At 37.3% G+C, this 22,991-nt stretch overlaps 1 protein-coding gene across 3 annotated transcripts in view; it reads left to right on the forward strand.

Moving 5' to 3' along the window:
* Nucleotides 1–22,991, forward strand: part of Erlin1 (ER lipid raft associated 1) — a 45,004-nt gene that overhangs the window by 18,906 nt on the left and 3,107 nt on the right. For 2 of the 3 annotated variants that reach the window (XM_078027602.1, XM_078027646.1), the window contains exons 9-12: nt 1,966–2,057; nt 10,611–10,700; nt 11,785–11,864; nt 14,339–22,423. In XM_078027602.1, the coding sequence (XP_077883728.1) occupies nt 1,966–2,057; nt 10,611–10,700; nt 11,785–11,864; nt 14,339–14,560 (484 nt within the window). In that variant the 3' untranslated portion in view covers nt 14,561–22,423. The remainder of the gene's footprint in view (nt 1–1,965; nt 2,058–10,610; nt 10,701–11,784; nt 11,865–14,338; nt 22,424–22,991) is intronic. The other variant, XM_078027672.1, reaches the window with a different exon arrangement.

A 22,991-nucleotide genomic window follows, 5' to 3' on the forward strand; every position in this document is an offset into this window, starting at 1 on the left:
TGCATATGAATAATATCTTGAATTAAATATTATAACAGGAATGAAAGTCCTAGCTATTAAGGTGAAGAGAGTACCCATATTTTGTTATCTTATTGTAATAATAAGAAAAGAATAGACACCTAGTTAATATGAAGTTTGGTTTTTCCATTGTATGTGACTGTGTATCTAAAATTAGACCTGAATCTTTTCAGTTTATCTCTGGGGAAGCTTTGCTTGAATTGACAGGCTTCCCTAGTCTTTTATGTTCCCAGGATTGTCTTGGAATGAGAAGTTACTTGCTTGATATGAAATTAGTTTCTAAAGATTTTAGAGGGGTTCCTTTTAATGGGAACATTTACTGCATTTAGAATGACAGTATTTTCAGATGATAGATCCTGAAGAGAAAAAAACAATGGTCTTTAGAGAATTTGACCATTAGGAAAAATATTAAATGCTAGGAAAAAAATAACTGTAAAAGTTAATAATACAGCAGATGTATAAATATAGGTGATCAAAGGAGTAATAATGCTACTTTTGAGTTCTTTTTATTTCTAAGTCTGTATCCTCTGTCATATAGAATTTTATTTTCCTTCTTTTTGTTTGTTAAAAATAAATACTTTTAAGGTTATCAGGCTGGATAGATCATAGGTTTGAGCCACATGTAGAAAAAAAAAATGTTTACTGAAGGCTCCAAATATGATTATTTGGAGCTTTAAATTAAATTTAAAACCTAAATTATTAGGCTTTAAATATGATTATTTCTTGTGATTGAAAGATAAATGTGTTTTCTTTTTATTTTATTTATTTATATATCTACTTATTTCTTTATAGTGTGTGTGCGCGTGCGCGTGTGCACGCAAAAAGAAACCCAAGGCTTCTCTTATGCTAAACTACCCTCTACCCCTTAACTGTGCCCTCAGATTCCAAATATTGTATACTTTTTGTCTTCAAATAACTCAATTTTGGGCTTGGGTTGTGGCTCAGAGGTTGTGGCGCTCGCCTAGTATGCATAAGACACTGGGTTTGATCCTCAGCACCACATAAAATAAAATAAAGATATTTTTTAAAAATAACTCAATTTTCAGAACATTGTGTCTTTATCAATGTTGGCATGAGGAGAGGGAGAACCTTGGGGGAACATGTCTTGGTGTAAATGCTTTACAGATAATTCTCGGTCTTTCTTAATTTTTTAAACAATGGAAATTCCAGAATTAAAAGCTGCATTGGGATTGTATAGTCTAACCTCTTACCTAATAGTAATCTTTTTGTAATACCATTTCTGTCATGTGGTCCCACAGAGGCTACTTGTACATGCTTAGCAATAAGCTAGCATTTCCATTATTTGAAACTCAAATTCTTAGAAAAGTTTTCCTTACCTTGAGCCACAGTTTACTGCCTAATAACTGCCACCTGGCTATACCTTTTACCCATCAAATACCACCACTGTACCTGGATGCCCACCTGAGGAGGACAGAGGCTCAAATCTAGCACCATCTGCTTGCTATTTGTGTCTGAGGAACCACATTTGCCCAGAGACTGGTGCCTTTTTCTGATTGACTATGATGCTGTGTGGGCTAGCAGAAGGCCTAACAGAAGGAAAGCTTTTATGTACTTCCTTTCAGATCACAGCCCTGTATATGGCACAGTTAGAAGGAAAAAATTAGGCTGAGTTCTAATATTCTAATTTTTGTTTTTCTTATCTCTGGGTGACTTTGAACAAATCATTCCATCTTTCAACCTCACATTCATTTTAAATAAATTAACACCTCCTGAACATACCCTAATGGACCCAAATATCCTTACTAAAAAATGCTTCTCTAACTCATGGTCAAAATTACTATGACCATATCATAAGAGAATCATTTCCAGGGCTAGGGATAAAGATCAGTGTGAGAGTGCTTTCCTGGCATGCACAAGTCCCTGAGTTTAATCCTTAGCACTGCAAAATAAAAATTTTTATAATTTTTATAATGTTTTGCTTTGAAGGGAGGCTGAGAAGACTAAACTTCTTATAGCTGCACAGAAACAAAAGGTTGTGGAGAAAGAAGCTGAGACGGAGAGGAAAAAGGCCATTATAGGTACTTTGACTTATTTCTGAAATGAATGTCTCTAAGAATCTGTGCTATGAGTTGTCTTGTTCTTTGTTGGTCTCAAGTTGGATATTGAGAAGACTCAAATAAGGTGGTATCATCTGTGGTGGAGAATTCTGGAAACTTCATTATGCATTCAGATGTCCTGAAGCCTTTGAAAGAAGGTGAAGCCAGTATTTAATGAAGTGTCTTGGCTCTCCATCATGTTGTTGACTGCCGCTGTTGTCTTTTTCAAGTGTAGTGAGAAGGGCTAGGGTGTATGGGCAGCTTTAATCTCTGGAGTAGAATTTTTATTTATTCAATTTAAGAATAAGGAAGTTTTTTGGCCAAATCTCAAGTTAGAGTATGTGTCCTTGCTGTTATCATGCACCAAGTTTTATTTGTATAGATAACTGCCATCTATGAAAGTACAATAGGATTACTTACAGCTCATTTTGAATTATATTGTAGGATACTGTATATTAGATTGCCTCTTTTGTCTACAGTTGATGCTGAGTTTAAGGACTTCTTTTTTTTAAGTAAATATATATATTTATATATTAATATTAATATATATAAATATATATATATATGAATGTACAAAGAATATATAGGAAGTTTTAAAATTTTACCATATTTTAGCTAGGTGTAGTGATGCACACCTGTAATCTCAGTGACTTGGGAGACTGAGGCAGAAATATTGCAAGTTTGAGTCAGCCTGGGTAACTTAGTGAGAACCTGTCTCATAAAATAAAAAGGACTGGGGGTATAGCTTAGTATTAGAGTACCCCTGAGTTTAATCTCCAGTACTACTTTTTAAAAAGAAAAAAAAGGATTTTGCCACATTTCCTTGAGATATTTTCTTTAAAGAGAAAAAAAACACACAAAAACTATATATGTCTTTGAAGCCTACTTTGTCCCCTTCCCTAGTCTTATTTTTTGACCCTTCTTCTTAGAGCAGCTTCTGTTCTGAAGTAGCTGTATACGTTCTTTTTATCCATATTTTTAAACTTTTATTTCTAGTATGTAACAATAAACAGCTTATTTACCTCTTTGAAGCTAGAAGCTACAAAAACAGTATTATACTCCCTTTTATTTTACACTGACCTTTTTCTGACCATTGATATTTATTCATATTGATACATATTCATTTGGTTCATTTTTAACTGCTGGGTAATTTCATTCTGAGTGAACCTTGGATTTTTTTCTGATGAATTACTGATAAAGAATTTGCATAGTTTATGGTTTTCCTTATTATAGACACTACTGCAATAATGTCCTTTTTATGCCTTCTATGCAAGAATTTGCCTAGAGCAGGGTTATTCAGTGCCGGGTTTCTGTTCTCGCGACTAAAAGGCTCAGGGGTCATTCTAGTTAAACCGGGCTAACTGAGCTGCACAAAATAATCACACAAGAGACACAAATACCTTTTCTTTTGGGTTGCTCTGACGGCTCCTCTGACCTTAAGAGTCTGCAGAAAGAGAGAGAGCGAGAGCACGTGCAGACCCCTTTTATTGAGGAGAAGCTATTCAAATGAGGCAAGGGGTCAGGTTTCAGGGGGCTGAGTCTATCTTCATGATGTCCACTGTCAGCAGGTTGACTGACACCTGGGTAGGCCATACCCAAGGGCACAGTAAGAAGAGGGGACACACACAAGGCACTCCCATGGAAGATTCTATCCTAAACAGGGCAAGGGGTTATATTACAAAGGAACAAGTGAGCATAGCTTCACCCATGGGGCTGTAGCAAGACATACCCATTTCTGTGACTGAGCGCCTCAGCACCCAGCTGGGGAGTCTAACTCAATCACCCATAAGGTTGGCCTCCCACAATTCAGCATGTGGGGTGGGGCAGTGTCCTATCACCAGCTATTCTTTTCTGAGCCACAATAAGATAAGCCTAAATATTCAGATCAGAGTGAGTTTAGAAGTTCTTGGGCCTGGGGATGTGCCTCAAGCGGTAGCGCACTCGCCTAGCGTGCGTGGGGCCCGGGTTCGATCCTCAGCACCACATACAAACAAAGATGTTGTGTCCGCCGAGAACTAAGAAAAAATAAATAAACGTTAAAATTCTCTCTCTCTCTCTCTCTCTCTCTCTCTGTCCCCCCCTCTCTCTCACTCTCTCTTTAAAAAAAAAAAAAAAGAAGTTCTTATAGCATTTAACACAGTAATTTTTTGTTTTCTCTTGGTACTGGGGTTTGAACCAAAGGCAGTTAACCACTGAGCCACATCCCCAACCCATTTTTTTATTTTTTGAGACAGAGCATCACTAAGTTGGTGAGTTTGGCTTTGAACTTGTGGTCCTCCTGCCTCAGCTTCCTGAGCCACTAGGATTACAGGTGTGTGCTACTGTGCCCAGTATGATCTCTCGTACATTGAATTAATAGTAAAAGATGGAATTTATGTTTTTATGTTTGGTTTTTAAATTTTTTTAGTAGTTCATTTTTATTATAGTTTATAATATATTGGTTCTTCAAACACACACACAAAGGCATTTTCCCACAGATAGTCTGAGAAGCACTGTACTAGAAAAACATATCTCAAAGTAGAATTGTTTCATCATAGGTTGTACATATTTTCAAAATTTACACATTGTCAAATTGCTCTCTGAAGTGATTCTTTTATTTTATCCTCTCTTCAATAATGCTGAATTCCAAGTTCCATCCTTCCATACTTGAGTTCCTCATTCTGCAAATCCACCTCAACTCTTAGAGCTATCAGACTTTTAAACATTTAATGGTAGTCTTGGTGTACCATATAAGTTCAATTTTAATCTCTCTGATTATTAGTAAAGTTGAATATCATTTATTGGTCATTCAGGTTTCCTTTTCTTTTCCCATATGAATTGCCTTTTAATGTCCTTACCCCGTTATTTTATTGTCTTTTTTTTTGAACTGGTTTATAAGGGTTCTTTGTATCTTTTTAGTACTAATTCTTTTCTAAATTTATGCATCAAAATATCTTCTCTTAATTTGTTGCTTGACTTTGAACTCTGATATCTTTGACATACATATATATTTTAACTTTCACATAGTCAAATTGATCACTCTTTTCCATTATGGTTTGTGGCATTCCCATCTTTCCCTACCACAAAGTAATTACTATTCTAAAAGTTTTAAAATTTCTGCTTTTCAAATTTAGCCATGGAATTTATTTTAGTGTTTAATGTGACATAGAAATTCGAGTCTTTTTCCAAGTGACAAGCCAATCATTATTTATTCTACTTATTTCTAATGCATATACATTATATAACAAGATACTATATGTAATTTGTTGTATTTCTAAGATCTCTGTTTTGTTCCAGTTTTTTGATTTTGGTTTTGGTTTTGGATTTTTTGGTCTATCTTTTATTTCTAGTATGTAACAATAAACAGCTTATTTACCTCTTTGAAGCTACAAAAACAGTATTATACTCCCTTTTATTTTATACTGGCCTTTTTCCCAGTATTACCTTGTTTTAATTACTGTAGCTTTTATGTTAAGTCTTACTATCTGGGAGAATGAATCAGTCTCTCTTTAGCTATTCCTCTGAACTGTTAACTATTTCTAAAATTGTTCTGGACTATTCAGGGCCCTTTATTCATCCATATAAATTTAAGAATCAGCTTCAGTTCTATAAAATACTGTGTTGGGATTTTTTATTGGCAATGCATTGAATGCATACATCAGTTTGAAGAGAATTACAGTATTTATGATCTTGAGTGTTATATTTCTCCATTTACGATAAATATGTTTCAAAAATTATCACAATTTTCTTAAAATTCTCACACATTTGTTAGATTTATTCCTATATGTCTTTTAGGTGTTTTTTCTGTCATAAGTATGCTCTTTTTTAAAGACAGGTTTTCTGATTGCTTGCTACTTTTATATAGATTTGCTGTTGTTTTATTATTTAGTATTCATGCTGAAAATGCTATTACTCCTTAAGTAGTCTCTTGAATTTCCCATGGAGCAATCATATTATCTTTGAATAAGGACAGTCTTGGGTTTTTTGTTTATTAGCTGCATACCTTTCATTTCTTATTGTTTTTAAGCTGTGACTTCCTATACAGTCTAGAAAAGAAAGATAGCAACAGGTACTCTTGTCCCTAACTTTGAATAGTCCTAGTCCCATTTGTTATATTTAATATTAATCTGTTAATGAAGTTTCCTTCTGTTCTTTCCTTGCCAAGAGCTTTTATTGTGAATGACTATTAAAACTAAAAACTTCTTTTTACTTAGATGTAGATAAATATATGATTGTTCATTTTAAAGTTGTTAATGTGGTGAATTATATTCATAGATTTTCTACTACTGAATTTTCTTTGTGTTCCTGGGTTGAACCCACTTGATCATGACTTAGGAGGTTCACTGTAATAGATTTCTCCACTGGGTTTGCTGATAAATTTCTTTAGAATTAGTACCTTTTTTTTTTTAAATGAATGAGATCCATTTATAATTTTTCTTTGTTCCATCAGGTTTTGTCTGTTTTTATTTGGGGATTTGGGTTTGTTTTTCTGTAATGATTCGCCTAGCCTTAAAATGAATCAAACACATCTTCATTTTCTGTATTTTGGAGCATTTTGTGTACGATAAGTATTATCTATCTCCTTTTATAGATCTGGTGGAACTTACCATTTTGGTCTGGTGGGATTTGTGGTTTGGGTTTTACTTGTTTGTTTTTGTGTTAACACTTAACCTACTGATTTAATTTCTATATTGAGTTTAGGTCTGTTATTTGTTTCTTTTTAAGTCAATTTTAGCAATTGTTTTGTTTTGGAAAATTGTCCATTTATCAGATATTTCAAATTTGGAGGCATAAAACTATTTATAGAATTCTTTCATAGCACCTACCAATCTGTATGCCCCTTTTTCATTCCTAATAGTATTTATTTGTGCCTTCTCTTTTCCTGAATCAATTTTGACAGATCTGTCTTATTTGTTTTTTCCGAGAACTAGCTTTAGGTTTTGATTTTGTTGATTCTTGTTTTCTTTCTTTCAGATGTTACTTTTATTTGCTTTTATTAATTTCTTCTTTCTACTTTCTTTGAATTTACTCATTGGTTTCTTTTCTAACTCCTAGAAGACTTAAATACTTTTAATTCATTAACTTTCAGTTTTTTCAAATGGATTCTCAGTTTTATTCTAAGTTCTGTTTTAATTATTTCTCGGAAGTTTTGAGGTGTATTTTGTTTACTGGTGTTCAGTTTTACTTCTTTTAACAATATTCTCATAATAATGTCTTTGACTTATGAATCATTAAATGTTCTGGTTCAGTGGGTTTTGAGGGTCTACCTTTTTTATTGTGGTTTTCCAATGTGAATGTATTGTAGTCAGAAAATAAGTGCTATATGGATTCTTAAGTTTTTGTTGAAATTGTTTTGTGGTCTACCTATATATATTATCCTTTTCTGTAAATGTTCTGTGTGCTTTAAAAGATTGAATATATATTCTCTATTTGTTGGATGAAGGTTTCTCTATATATTCATTAATTCAGACTTATGAATTGCGTTGTTCATCTGTATTCTTCTAATTTTTGTCTTCTTGGGTTATCAATTATTGAGACAGGTGTGTTAGAATTTCCCACTGTGACTATGTATTTGTTGACTTGTGTTTTTTTTATTTATTTATTTGTATATTTTGGGCCTGTGTCATTAAGAGCACTCAGGCTCAGGATTGTTACATTTCCCTGGAGAATTCCTCCTGTTTTATGGTAATATTCTTTATCCCTAAACGTGTGTTTTGACTCAAGATCTATTTTGCCCGATGATAATATAGCTGTGACAGATTTCTCTGCTTTTTTTCTTGGTGTATCTTCCCATCCTTTTACTTTCAACTTTTCTATGTCGTTATGTTTTAGGTGTGTCTCTTGTAAACAGCATATAGCTGGATTTTGTTATCTTATCCAATGTGAGAATCTATCTTTTAACTGGTGAGTTTTAGTATTTTTATATTTATTGTGGTTACTGCTGTATTTGGATTTGTTTGTATCATTAAATTATGTGCTACTTACCATACATTTATTTTCCTCTGCTGCTTTTTCCCTTCATTTCTGATTGGTATTAAATTGATTGAGTTGTCTTTATTCTTTTCTTCCTTTTACTTGACTGGAAGTTTTACATTCTGTTTCTGGAATGTACAAACTAGACATTACTGGTGAAATGTTAATACATATACTTGACAAAGTCTAAAAGTTCTCTACATTCTGTTCTTGAACAGTTCTTTGGAATACTTTAACTCCTGTCTCTAACCTACATATTATTGTTGCCTTGTATTTTAGTTGCATGTTGTTTTTATTCTCCCATTGATTATCATCATCATTATCATTGATTCTTATAGTAAACATTTACCTTGTTTACAAATGTTGAATAATTTTGTCCTATACTGCTTCTGGCAATCTGTTAGGTTGTTTTGTTTTGTTTTGTTTTACTTTTTCCTTTCAGAGAAGGCTAAGTAAAAGAAAACTTCGGTCTTCAGACTTCCTCAGTCTAAAAATGCTTTTATTTCATTCTTGAATGGTGGTTTAGCCTATAATTCTGCACCAAACTAAATTCATTTTTTCTTTATCACTTTGAGAATATTATTTTATTTTATTTTTGTTTAGCCTCTATCTGTTTACAAGTATACTATCAGTCTAATTGTTTGTGTTGAGTACTTAGTCTTTCTTCTCTTTTTGCTTTTAAGACCCCTCTGTATTTGGGTATTCTCCAATTTCACTATGATGTGTCTGTGCAGAAGAAAGTTCTTCCTAGTGAGCTGGTGGGTGGAGTTCTTTAATCTCCCTTTCACTGGAGTCACAGCCTCCAGAGATCTTGGTTTTATTCAGGAGTCAGTTCTAACAATGCAAGGAATGCTATAACCCAAGTGTCTCTCCCTTTCTTGCATTAGAACCACCCTCAGGGCTGCCACTGTACAGGCTCTCAGCTCTCCCTTTATTCATGTAACTTTAGGATCATTCATTATTTGTTATAAACTCAGCCCTCCATTAAAAAACAAGTTTGTTAGATTTTAACAATACTTTAAGGTGCTGCTGAGAGATTTTGTTGTTGTTTATTAGCCTACTCCACCACTTTTCTAGAACTAGAAGTCTGGCCATGTTCTTCATTGTTTTATTCCCACATGACAGTATTGAGGGATTACTACAATAGTTTCTCTGTGTTGAGGCAACATTCTCTGGGTTCTAGCTTTAGCTTCTACATGGCTCACCTTTTACTCAAATTTGAGTTTCTTCTTAAAATTAAATTACTAGCCCAGTAGTTTGTTTTTAGGATAGTATAATATAGATTAATTTAGTCTTATGGGAAAATAGGAAATTAAGCCTTGGAGTTGATAAAGGATACTATTCTCTGGAAAGAAGTACTTGGAAATTTTCTCACCGTTATGTGCTTTCTCCAAGGGCCAGAGATGAGATGTGTTAAAATACAATCATATCTTGTTATCTGTGGGAATTGGTTCCAGGACATCTACCCATACCTTATACCAATATCTGCAGATGCTTATGTCCCTTATATCAATTTTTTTATATAATTTATGCTTATTTTCTCATATACTTTAAATCATAACTAGATTACTTATAATAACTACTACAATACAAAGTCTTTATAAATAGTTGTTATATCGTATATGGAATAATGACAAGAAAAATTGTACATGTTTAGTATAAACATAGTTATTTTATTTCCAAGTATTTTCAGTCAAGAGTTGATTCAATCTGCAGATTTAAAAAATGCAGATATAGTATTTGTTATTTAAGCTGAAAAGAATTAAGAATTTTTTTAAGAATTGCACTCTGAATTTAAAGTAAATTAGAGTCTCTTTTCCCTGGTCCTGGGTCCTTTGGTTTGACCAGACGTCTACTGAGGGTGTTTAGTTTCTCCCATGTGTACTTGCCTGCTGTACCTAACATGTTCACTTCAAATGTTCATTTTCACCTTCTCAGATAAATTATCCAGCTTTTTATTTTATCTTCTACAGCAGTCAGGATATTCCTCCTTTGATATTTTTTTCCTCATGTCATTTTCCTGATGGCAACTTAGCAATAGATCCTGAGATATTAAAACTAAACTTCTTAGCCTGTCACTAAAGACTGAGGCCTTGTAGCCCTCTTTCTCATCTTAATTTTTGTTGTTTTCTCTCATCAACTGGCTATGTATCCCCTTTCCATGGACTTGTTCATTTGTACCTTTTTGTTTCCTGTCTTGTCCATTCTTCCCTAGAAGATTTCTATGTTGTCTTGCATTTATGTTGCTGTTTTTGTTCTGTAGTATTTTTATTAAGTGTCCTTTTTTTCCCCATTAGCTTGTGAACCATTGCTGAGTAGTATTATGAAGGACTGAAACTATTGACCTTTTGTACTCCCTCTTCCCACAAAACTTGCACTGTCAAAATAAAACAGTGAAATAGGAAATAAATTCCCTCTTTTACATTTGAATTACTTTGTTTACAATCTAAATCTATTAAATTTAAGGAAACAATTATCTATAAAGTCTCATGTAAATAAATGTTAGACTGTGCACTGCTGATTCTAAGTACCAAAGGAACTAGAGAAACATTTTTGAGTATGTTTTCTGTTGTATAATTATAGAAGCAGAGAAGATTGCACAAGTGGCAAAAATTCGGTTTCAGCAGAAGGTGATGGAGAAAGAAACTGAAAAGCGCATTTCTGAAATTGAAGGTACATTGGGGACAGTGTGAGGATCAGGGATCAGCTCTTGATTGTCTTGGGTAGGAAAAACATAGAATATTATGGCCTGGAGGGAATAGCTGGCCTGATATTCTAGATACAAGAAATTTTTGACTGTCGTTACATATCTAGCAGCTGCCTTGGCTTGTGACTTTAGTAGGTCTACATTTCATTTCCTTCTTTAAATTGGGGCCTATTATTTTATTCTCGAAGTACAATAATTACTCATAATCAATTGGTTTTTTCTTTGGTTTTTGGTACCAGGGATTAAGTTTATGGGCACTCTACCACTTAGCCACATCTCCAACACTTATTTTTGTATTTTATTTAGAGAGAGGGTCTCACTGAGTTACTTAGCACCTTGTGGTTGCTGAGTCTGGCTTTGAACCTCCGGATCCTTCTGTCTTCACCTCCTGAGCTGCTGGGATTACAGGCTTGCGCCACCATGCCCAACACTCATAATCAATTGTAAAGAATATACAAGACAATAAATCCTATTACCACCAGTTTCTTTTTCACCTGTCAGCAACAGTGATAACAACAGCAAATTAGCCAGGGGATAAAGAAGCCTCAGTTTTCATGAAAAATCTCAAACTCATTGATATCACATAGTGGCATGTTAATGTTGTTAGCTCACAGTCTTGCGGACACTTTGAGTTATATACAGCTGCTTCCTATCTTTCTGTGCTAACTGACTCTGGGTAAAAACTGGAGGAAATTGGGATAATGCAGTAAATAGAATAGAGCTTATTCTTATATCTGTAATTAGTTACTTTACTTGAAACCAATGGGGTAGGAGGCTTTGGGTAGTGGGAGGTGGAATGGGAAAGTAAAGGAAAGAGGGAACCACTTCAGGTAAAAAAAAATTAATAGGCTCAGATTTTTATTCAGCTTCCTTGACAAGGAGCTGTCTATTTAGGGGCTGGGATTTAAAAAGTACTAATGTTATAAATTGTTAAAGTGAGGTAAGCATTGAAATATTAAGCAGTGTAAAAGGGACTGTTACTCTACTGAGGGAACAGATTGACAGTATTTTTTTGTTTTTACACATCTCGACTGTGTTTTTACTTGATAGATGCTGCATTCCTGGCCCGAGAGAAGGCGAAAGCAGATGCTGAGTATTATGCTGCACACAAATACGCCACCTCAAACAAGGTGACTGGCTTTCTGTGCCACATTCCTATTGATAGTTTGGGCTTTGCCTTTCCAAGATATCTAATATGATAGAGCTGAATTTATCTAACATCAAGGAAGGATAGTGACCAGTCAGTCCTTCAGCATTAGCCAATCACTTAGCAAGACATAAGGCACACCACATTATTGGGTAGGAAATTTTGAATGGTTCCTTATAAAAGTGAGGAGTAAGACATGACATAAATCAGTTCATTTGTATTGTAATGTAGAGACTCAATAATTAGTAAAGTTGAAGAGTTTGAAAGAGGGACAGGTAAAGACTGAAGTTCATTTAGAATTGCTTTCCAGATAAAGTTATCTACCAGGTAGAAGCCATGCTTTTTAAGAATGTTCTATAATGCAAAAATAAATAAATAAATATTACCAAAAATAATAATAATTTTTTTAAAAAAGAAAACAGACTAAAAGTAGATCTTCTTTTAAGTTATTATCATCATGCAACATCAGTTCTAAAAAACAGCAGTAATAAAATGTTTATTCTTTTTTTTTTTTTTTAAAGAGAGAGAGAGAGAGAGATTTTTTTAATATTTATTTCTTAGTTCTCGGCGGACACAACATCTTTGTTGGTATGTGGTGCTGGGGATCGAACCCGGGCCGCACGCATGCCAGACGAGCGTGCTACTGCCTGAGCCACATTCCCAGCCCAAATGTTTATTCTTAAAAAAAAACATTTCTTGGCATGTCAGAAACATTCTTGGCATTTAGGATGAGATACTTTTTTTTATGTTGAAGACTGTGTCATGCATTGTGTGGGATATTTTGCATCTCTGGCCCTTGCCTACTAAATATCTGTAGTGCTGACCAATTATTTTAACAACCATAAACACACACACACACACACACACACACATTTTGAAATGCCAACAATTGAGTACTCCTTGCATTTTGGATTTTAAAACTTTTAGTCATGAGAAATTTCATGTGTGATAACACTGAGAAAGAAAGTAGATTGGGTGATGTATGAGTGAACAATTTTTGTAGAAGGTTTGGGTTAACTAGAGTGTACAGGCTAAGTGAGCAGAAATTATTTCATTAGGAGGCAGCTACAACCCCTATAGGATTCTGAGAAGGGAAGGATAAGTCCAAGATTTGTAAGGTGATTAACTGAGTTGGTACTGGTAAAAGGTTTTTATAAGTTGCTAAGGTGTATGATGCAATTTGAAGGATTAGAATTAAGATTTAAGGTATAGACAGAGCTTAAACTTTCAATTTAGAAAAAAATATGATAGGTTTACAGAATGTGAATTGTCAGTACTTGGGAAACCAGTATAAATTTAGAAATAAACCTAACATTGAGGACACAGCTCTATAGAAACAGAATGTAATTTGTTCCAGATGAAGGCAAGAAGGAAAATTTTAGTTTATAAAACTAGAAGACTACATCTGTAGTAGGAGAAGCTGGACAGGCACAAATATTAAGATCTTGCTACTAAGATCAACTTTATTCTCAAAGGGACAAACGTTTTATGCCATTTTGAAAAATGCTACTCAAATACCAACCTATATTATAAAGGCTTTAAGAAGTAATATAGTTGGACATTTTGACCAGACATGATTGCAGTGTTTTGACAGCAGATGTGAATCAACTGGAGAGTATAGAGATCCAGGGAGTGAAAGATGTGAGAATGCAGAGAACAGATGTTATGGAACTGTGAAGGACAAGAAGGGCTTTTGCCTAGAAGACAGATTGGGACCCAAGACAAGGAGAGGACTGCTAAGAAAGGTCCTAAAGGGCTTTGGGAGTGTATATTTTGGGAATGGTGGAAATGAGTTTTAATCAAACCCAGAATGGTTTTTGGTTAGATATATCTTGGCACCATGATTTAAACAAAACACTGACAGGGAAGGAGATCTGATAGTCAACAAACATCTGTCTATCATAAGCTGCTTCTGGGTAAAGGCAAGATGCTAGATAGTAACTTCTTGAGATTTTCCATTTCTAGAATTTGGTCAAGAAAAACAGAATCACAAACAGCTGATTATAAGATGATGAGCCCAGGCCCTTCATTGGAAACTCCAGCATCCTCATCCATTGACCTGTATGTCTCTGTCAAGAGACTCAGTATAAATTTAAGGTCAATTACAGTATGATTTCAGCAAGATGAGAAGTGTATGTAAAAGTGCTTAACAGGCCCTAAGTCACTATAGAAATATTAATTATTATCACTAGTTATCATTATTTGTTCCTCAACACCCTCTTTCTTCTATTAAAAAGTGAACAGCTTCTCCTGCATTAAGACAGCTCATTTGAAGGAATTTTAAGTCAAGAGTTTTAACTGCTAATATGATAGCACACTCCAGAGTATCATTGGCAACCCTTCCGAGTTGAGTCATATACTCAAGAAAACAATAGGAAAAATGGATATAGAAAAAAAGAGATAATAACTATTACACCAAAGTATCCTGATTCCTTTGCTCTTGTTTGTCCTACACAGCACAAGTTGACCCCGGAATATTTGGAGCTCAAAAAGTACCAGGCCATTGCATCTAACAGTAAGATCTACTTTGGCAGCAACATCCCTAGCATGTTTGTGGACTCCTCTTGTGCTTTGAAATATTCAGATGTTAGGACTGGAAGTGAAAACTCCCTCCCCTCTGAGGAGGCTATTGAACCCTCGGGAGAGAGTCCCATCCAAAACAAGGAGAGCACAGGTTGATGCAAGAGGTGGAAATGTTCTCCCAATATCAAGATGTGTCCCAAGGGGCTAAATGGGAACAGTGGTTATATGGACTCTTTGGGTTTACAGAGAAGTTGTGCTCTGTCTGTTCTGGCTCTCTTGTGAATTGTCCTGGTTTGTCAGCTGATTGCAGGATAGAGCCAGCTGTCTGGCACTCAAATGGTCTTCTCAGCCACAGTTTATCAAGTCTCCTCTATGTATTCCTTTCTAAACTGGTACTCATGAATGAGGAAAGTCTGATGCTAAGATACTGCCTTCACTGGAATGTTAAACACTAAATATATAACAAGCTGTGTTTTTTTAAGCTGAGATATATTGAATAATGTTTACATTGGTCCCCGGGGCCATGTGTGCTCAGCCATTCAAGAGATAGGAGGCCAGAGAGAAGACCTCTAAAACATGGTAAGTTAAAGAAGACTGATTGCACCTGGGATCCAGACTGTCTTTGGAGTCCAGTCCCAGTGTTCATCTGGGTGATTAACATTCAGGCCACTGAGGTTCCCCAGGAAATGATCTTCCACTTGAGCAACTATTTACTTGATATGATTTGCACCTTTGTTTTCCTACAGTCAGGTTGGTGGCTTCCAGGGACATGTGCTTTGCCATCCAACCAGAGATTCCTAATCACTTGTTTATTGCATTAGTAGGTTCAGAGATAAGGAGAGTTTGGTTTAAAATTTTGAGGGAAATGAAACCTTTGCTCTGAACCAAAGCTCTGGGGCCCTGCATTCCCTCTGTTGGCTGATGACTGTGAGCATCACTGCCCAGACTATGATGACTAAGGTGCCTGGTTTTTAACCACAGACAATTCCTTATATGTCACCTCTCAGCTCTGGCTGGCCAAGAGTGAGACAGGGCTTTAACTGCACATAGAAGCAGTGTGCAATTTCTAGCCATTCATTGCACAGTATTGTATCATAATTGCAGGAAGTTTTTATTTTTAAAACTGGATTTGGGGTACATTCATTTTGCCCCAGCACTTCTGTCTAAAGGCCAATACATAGGGCTGCTGTGGTTACTAGCACATTGATTCTCCTTAATATTATTCACAGAGTATAGAATAGAGTAACGTAGAAAGTATCCTTGGTCATCTTGGTCTCCTTCCTTCCTGGCCCTGGGATATTGAAATCAAAGTTGTTTCTCCAACTTTCACCTTCCCTAGAAGATCAGGATTCCACTGACTTCTTGGGCAACCAGTGAATTTAATTTTCCATGAGATGTCAGAGTTAACCTGTGGCTATAGGAGATCTACTTCATCTGGACCTCTTTTTTTTTTTTTTTTCTTCAGATTAACTTTCTTGAAACATTGTGCTCCATAGTTGGACCTAAGTTTGTGCAGCTTATTGACACTTTTTTTGTACACTATGTTGAAGCCAGACAGAAAAGTCATGGGACCACTTCCAGAAACCTCTCAGCTGTCAGTCTTACAGCAGCTGATGGGTTGTGCCAAACGCTTTATTTGGGAAAGTAAAGCCCAAATTTGGATGGGTCTTATCCCTGGGCCTTATACTTTAGAGGCATTTGTAATATGGAGAAATCATTCTTTCATTTTTTGCTCATTTAATTCTATAAATTGTCTTTATGAGTGAATTTTTCTTTATCCCTACTTAAAAGAACTTTTGAATTATAAAAATAAATTCTTGTCATGTTATTGCTGCAGATAAATGATTGTTGTGGGAAATCTGGATCCTTTACTTTTGTGCTTTCATTCCTATAGATGTTTCCTATTCCCATAAGTGAAAAGCTATTGCCCCAAAGTGATGGCTGTGGGTTTTCTTACCAGCCAAAAGCCCTGATGGCAGGGTTGAGGAAAGAGGAAGTGCCATTGTGAAGTTTTAAAGAGAGCACTTCCATTTAAACACCATGGAGTGAACTTTCCTATGCTCTAAGTCTAGCCATCCTTCAGGGATGTTCCTTTTGGCAAATAAATATACACTGTAATCTTGAAGTCTAAATTTATATGTGAAATGCTACCTTTTTTAAAATAAGAAACTAAATAAAATTATTTTAGTATCAGTGATCATGTGTGTGTTTTATTATCCATCTATTTTCATTCTTAACATGTTCCTAAGACTGTCTTACCCACTTCAAATAATTAGCTTATTTTTATTACTCACCAATATCAAAAACAGTTCTATTTTTTGTTTGACAGGTAGTCAATACCACAATACCCATTTCAACTAGTAAGCTTTTTATTATTTGTGGACTTAACTATAGAGGCTTACACTTTTTTCAGAATACTGCCCAGTGTTAGGCATACAAATCTTAGCAACAGGATTTCCACTATTTTCTGACTCCTAGAATTTAACAAGGGATATTATTCTGGTTGTGAGACAGGGCCAGCAGCAGAGTAAAGAGAGAGGATGGAGTATCATGCCCCTTCTCTGAGAACCAAATACTTTTACACCAATGAGAAGAGAAGGAAGTTGTTCTGTGATGGAGGAAGAACAATTTATATCAATTGTAGCTGGCGGTTATGACAGACGAATTTCACTGATTCACATGTTATTGGTTCAAGAGCCAGAATTGGACCTGGATATTCTCCTGGGAATATTCTCTCCTAGAGACAATTTCAACAGTGCTTCTGGACCAGCAGGAAGTAGTAATTGGGACCTTGGGGGAAAGTAGCCCTTAACCAAGGTTTCTCTGGGATCCACCCCTATAATACCCCCTGTTGGCTGCTCTATACCAGGGAGCTTTAACTCACTCAAAACTCATTATCTTATAGTCTTGGAGAGGTATTAAGATAAAGTGGGGGGCTGGGGATGTGGCTCAAGCGGTAGCGCGCTTGCCTAGCATGCGTGCGGCCCGGGTTCGATCCTCAGCAGCACCACATACCAACAAAGATGTTGTGTCCGCCAAGAACTAAAGAAAAAATAAAATAAATGTTAAAATTCTCTCTCTCTGTCCCCCTCTGTCTCTCACTCTCTCTTTAAAAAAAAAAAAAAAAAAAAAAAAAAAGATAAAGTGATTTCTGCCCCTTGATGTGGGGAAGGAATTTTGTGAATTAGAGGTTGTAGCTTCTAGTTAGTTGCTTTAAGATTGAGTCCCAAATTTGCACATGCAAGGATCTCTGTGATCTGGCCCCAGCTAACCTTGGCAACCATTCTTCCTTAAAGTCTGAGTATACTTCCCCATCAAGCCTCCCACCCACCACATGTAATGTCCCATCCACTTTCCCTTTGCTCATTCCTAATGAGCCTTCATCACTTTTTCAAGAGTTTGCCCTGAACCTTGTGATCAAGTTAGCATCCTGTACTTACTCTCCCTCTGTAGACACTTGGCGTCTCATTACCTATCTAATGTCTGTGATCATAAACCTAAGCTCTATGAGATCAGGGGCTGTAACTGCTGTTACCTGGGAGTTTTATCTGTTGCTAAAGCCTGAAATGGTGCTTGGCCCATGTGACCTGGTAAATTTAGTTGAATGAAAGAACCAAAGGATTAATGTGAAGTGCAGGTAAATACAGGCAAATGAATAGTAGAAAAAAGGACTTAGAAATTAGGTAAATTTATGTCAGGACTTCTAACCCTGTTTATTTATCTTTGCAAGATGGTGCTTCAGGAGGTTCACGGTATCTTGAAACTAGCATAATGACTGCACATTGTAATTGCACGGATATGTTAGTTAACCTAGGGTAATGCCCTATAGGTATCAATATGTTTCTGTTTTGAGTAGACCCGAAGTTCCCATAGTGGAGAGTGAGCATAGTGCCTGATACATCAAAGTGCACAACAAAACACATTGGTTTATGTCGTTAGTAGCTATGAAGTAAACTAGCTGGCTTATAAACATCAACCATAACTTCCAGCAATATTCCATAAGCACTGAAAACTAATTTACTATTAATTCATTGCTCAGACAATTCACAATAGCTAGACTGTGGAACCAACCCCGATGCCCCTCAATAGATGAATGGATTAAAAAAATGTGGCATTTATACACAATGGAGTACTACACAGCACTAAAAAATGACAAAATCATGGAATTTTCAGGGAAATTGATGGCATTAGAGCAGATTATGCTAAGTGAAGCTAGCCAATCCCTAAAAAACAAATGCCAACATCTTTGTTGGTATGTGGTGCTGAGGATCGAACTGCACATAGAAGCAGTGTGCAATTTCTAGCCATTCATTGCACAGTATTGTATCATAATTGCAGGAAGTTTTTATTTTTAAAACTGGATTTGGGGTACATTCATTTTGCCCCAGCACTTCTGTCTAAAGGCCAATACATAGGGCTGCTGTGGTTACTAGCACATTGATTCTCCTTAATATTATTCACAGAGTATAGAACAGAGTAACGAACCCGGGCCGCATGCATGCCTGGCGAGCGTACTACCACTTGAGCCACATCCCCAGCCCCCTGAATATTGGTTTTTCTAAAGTGTTTTTTCTGCATCTATTGTTATAATATAATATTGTGATTTTTCTTTTTCTTGTTGATATGTTTCTTTCATTCAATGTTTTATTCTCTCTCTGCCTTTCAATTTTAGAGGTCTCCATTGATATCCCCTGGCTCAGAGATTCTTTCGTCATGTCCAGTAGCTAATGAGCCTATCAAAGGCATTGTTTATTTCTGTGACAGTGTTTTTGATCTCTAGGATTTTTTTTTTACTTTCTTATAATTTTTCTCTCTCTACTTTCATTACCTGTTTTTTCTTTCATTTTGTCTACTTTTTTCCATTAGAGCCCTTAGAATAGTAATCATAGTTAATAATTCCATCAATCCTGCTATATCTGAATATGTTTGTGGTGCTTTATCTGTCTCTTCAAACTATGTTTTTTAACCATTGGTGTGCCTTATAATTTTTTAGAAGCCAGATATACTGGGTAAAAAGAAATCTGGTAAATAGGTATTAGTGGTATTGTAACAGGGGTTCACTTCATGCTTTGAATATAAACCTTGCTCTGCCACTGAGACTTATTTTTTGGTACCAGGGATTAAACCAAGGGTCACTTAACCACTGAGCCATATCCCAAGCCCTTTTGTTTTGTTTTGTTTTGTTTATTTAAAGACAGAGTCTCACTGAATTACTTAAGGCCTTGCTAAGTGACTGAGGCTGGCTTTGAACTTACCATCCTCCTATCTCAGCCTCCTAAGCTGCTGGGAATACGGGTGTGCCCCACTGTGCCCAGTGTTTTAAAACTGATGTCTTTTCCTTCCTCTTCTCCCTCTTCCTCTCCTTAACCACAGGGGAAGCAAAGTTAACCTTCCTCCACTTTAACTTTCCTCCAGGTTATCTGTCCTTTGACTCAGGGACCACAGGAATAAAGGAATCCAGACTTCCAAGCTGGCACTAACAGTTCAGAGAAATGGCTCTCTCTCAAGGCCACAAATGAATTATGACTCCTGGCAGGGCACAGCTGGAAAGTAGCCTTTGTATTCCTTCTTTACAAGCCCGTTATTCCCCCTGAAAGAATCACAGCCTCTGAGACAGGAGTCCCCTTTTTTCCCTTTTCTCAAAATTAGGTATGAGGATGGAGGACAGGAAGTTTTCTGCAGTTCTGTGATTTTACTTGTCTTTTTAACAGTCTTGTGCCCTGGGCTGTGAATTTCACAAGTGTTTCTCACTCACCCCCCTGTTTCCTCAGGTAGGACAGACTAGGTGGGGGTGAAATTGGTTATTTCCCCTCCACTATTGGAAGCCTGCTGAAGTTGAATATTTCCCTTCCCCTTCTTGGTTAAGCTCTAATAAAACCCAGTAGATTAGACTCTGCTCAAGGTCTGAGGACAGACCTTGTAAAGAAGAACAGAATGCTTTTGGGTATGCAACCAGAAATACAAGTCCTCCCCTACCAGAAACTCAAGGGGATTTCTTTTTCTCCAGTATTCACTGTAGGAACCCAGAAGAGCTTGAAAGGTTAATAAAATAGGTACTTGTCACTTTGTTTTTCTATATGCTTAACAAAACACTGTTGAAATCTTGTTCCCAGGATGTGTTGTCCCCAACTGTGAACTCTTTGCTAATCTTGTTCCCAGAATGTGCTGTCCCCAACTGCCAAACTGCAGGATGTATTCCCTCACTCGGTTGCAGGTAAACTGCCCACTCACCCTGACCCATCAATGAACTTCCCTCCCTGTCCTCTCCAAGAAAAGTATATAAGCTCTGCTCAAGCGGTTCTCAGGGCTCTATCTCTCTTTGCTATAGAGGGAGCCCCAGCATGCTGGTCTCCAAATAAACCCACCCTTCTGCTGTTGCATAAGAGAGTCTCTTGTGGTCTCTACTCCGACGTTTCGCCGTACCCTTACATTTGGTGCGTTGGCCGGGAACTGCGCATCGCCGGACAGGGAGACCTCAACAAGACTCCTTTAGGGGGGTAAGTAAGGCGCCTTATCTCCTTCTTCTTCTCCTCCTTGTTTTTCCTTTGTGATTGTCTGGCTTCTGGTTTCTGGCTTCTGGTTTTTGGCTCAGAGAAGAGCAAAAGCTCTCAGAGCTTCTGGTTTCTGGCTCAGAGAAGAGCAAAAGCTCTCAGAGCTTCTGGTTTCTGGCTCAGAGAAGAGCAAAAGCTCTCAGAGCTTCTGGTTTTCTGGTTTTGGGTTGGCAGAGTGTGGTTGTCAGCGGAGAGCGTAAGTTCTCCCTGGCGGTGGTGGATAGACGTGTCCCTGAAGCCACAGACCACGTCTCCTCAAGGGACGCTTTGGGAGACTCTGGGGGGGACGGAGGTACCCCCATCTGGGAGGGACGGAGGTGCCCTCATCTGTATTCTGCTGCCAACCCGTCTGGTTTTGCCGGCAACTATTCTTTCTCTCAGGTTGAATTCATTGTCTGTTTTAATCTTTGCCTCTGGATTTGTGTTACACGTTTACTGTTCATTGTGTGTCCATGTTGGTGTCACGTTTGTATTGTCCCTGTCTTTATTCAAGTAACTTTCATTATGAGACAGAGTCATTCACTGGACTAAAGTCCGCTTAAGGGCTCAGAATCTTTCTTTTTCAGTAAAACACCGGACCTGGCAGACTCTCTGTGCCTCAGAATGGCCCGCCTTTGGAGTTGGATGGCCTCCAGAAGGATCTTTCTACTCCCCACTAATTTGAAAAGTCAGAGATATTGTCTTTGTCTTTCAGCTGGGACCACATAGCCATCCAGATCAACAGCCGTATATCTTAACTTGGCAGGACCTTTATGAATCTCCTCCTCCTTGGGTGAAGGCTTTTCTTGTCCCTGTTCCTGCTCCTCCCCCTCCCCCTACGATTCTATCTCTCAAACCTCCTCCTCCACCCTTTGTTCTCCCTGAGTCTCAAGATTTGACTCTGCTGGACTCTCCTCCCTTTCCTTATCCCCTGCCTCCATTCCCCAACCCCCAACACCCTCTAAATGATTCCCCTGCTGCTGACTCAGCTTCTCCACCATTGAAGGAGGTTAAACAAGCCCAGCACCCTTCAAATGACTTCCCCAAGGCACACATAGACCCTCCTCCCCTGGAGGAAGCTAGCCCAGCTAAAGGAATAATTAAAACCCTGAAGCCCCCGTGATACTTCCCCTCCATCCTTATGGGCCAATGATAGAGGATAACCATGATGGAGAAATGCAAGCCTACCAGTATTGGCCTTTCTCCTCTTCAGATCTATATAATTGGAAAAATAACAATCCCCCTTCTTCCGAGGACCCCACCCGGCTCACAGGTCTGATTGAATCATTGATGTTTTCACACCAGCCTACTTGGGATGACTGCCACCAACTCTTAGGCATTCTCTTCATGACAGAGGAACAAAAGAGAATCCTCCTGGAAACAAGAAAAAATATCCTTGGACCAGATGGGCGACCAACACAACTTCCCAACATAATCGAAGCTGACTTCTCCTTAAACCGACCCAACTGGGACCCCAACACCTTTAAAGGTAGGGAGCATCTGTCCACTTATTGCCGGGCTCTAATAGCGGGTCTCCCAGCAGCCGCTAGACGGCCAACTAATTTGACCAAGGTAAGAGAGATTATTCAGGGGCCTAATGAATCACCCTCTATGTTTCTGGAGAGAATTATGGAGGCACATAGGAGATATACTCCTTTTGATCCTCAGGCAGAGGATCAAAAGGCATCTGTCATGATGGCCTTTATTGGGCAAGCTGCCCTGGATATTAAAAAAAGTTACAACACTTAGATGGATTACAAGATATGACTTTGAGAGATTTAGACAGAGAAGCCGAGAAGGTATACTATAAGGGAGCAAAGGGAGAAAGAAAGGGAGCAAAGGGAAGATGAAAGAAGCAAAAGACAGACTGAGGCATTGACTAAGGTCCTGGTCACAACAACAAATAGGCCAGAAGTTAGGAGACAGGGAGACAGAAAGGGATACCTGGGCCCATGCCAGAAGCCACATCTGGCTTCAGATCAATGTGCCTACTATAGAAAAAAAAAGAACACTGGGTCAAAGAGTGCCCTAGAAGGAAACAGCCACGCCAACCAGCC

Source organism: Ictidomys tridecemlineatus, chromosome 1 (genome assembly GCF_052094955.1).
Source record: "Ictidomys tridecemlineatus isolate mIctTri1 chromosome 1, mIctTri1.hap1, whole genome shotgun sequence".
NCBI classification, from domain to species: domain Eukaryota; kingdom Metazoa; phylum Chordata; class Mammalia; order Rodentia; family Sciuridae; genus Ictidomys; species Ictidomys tridecemlineatus.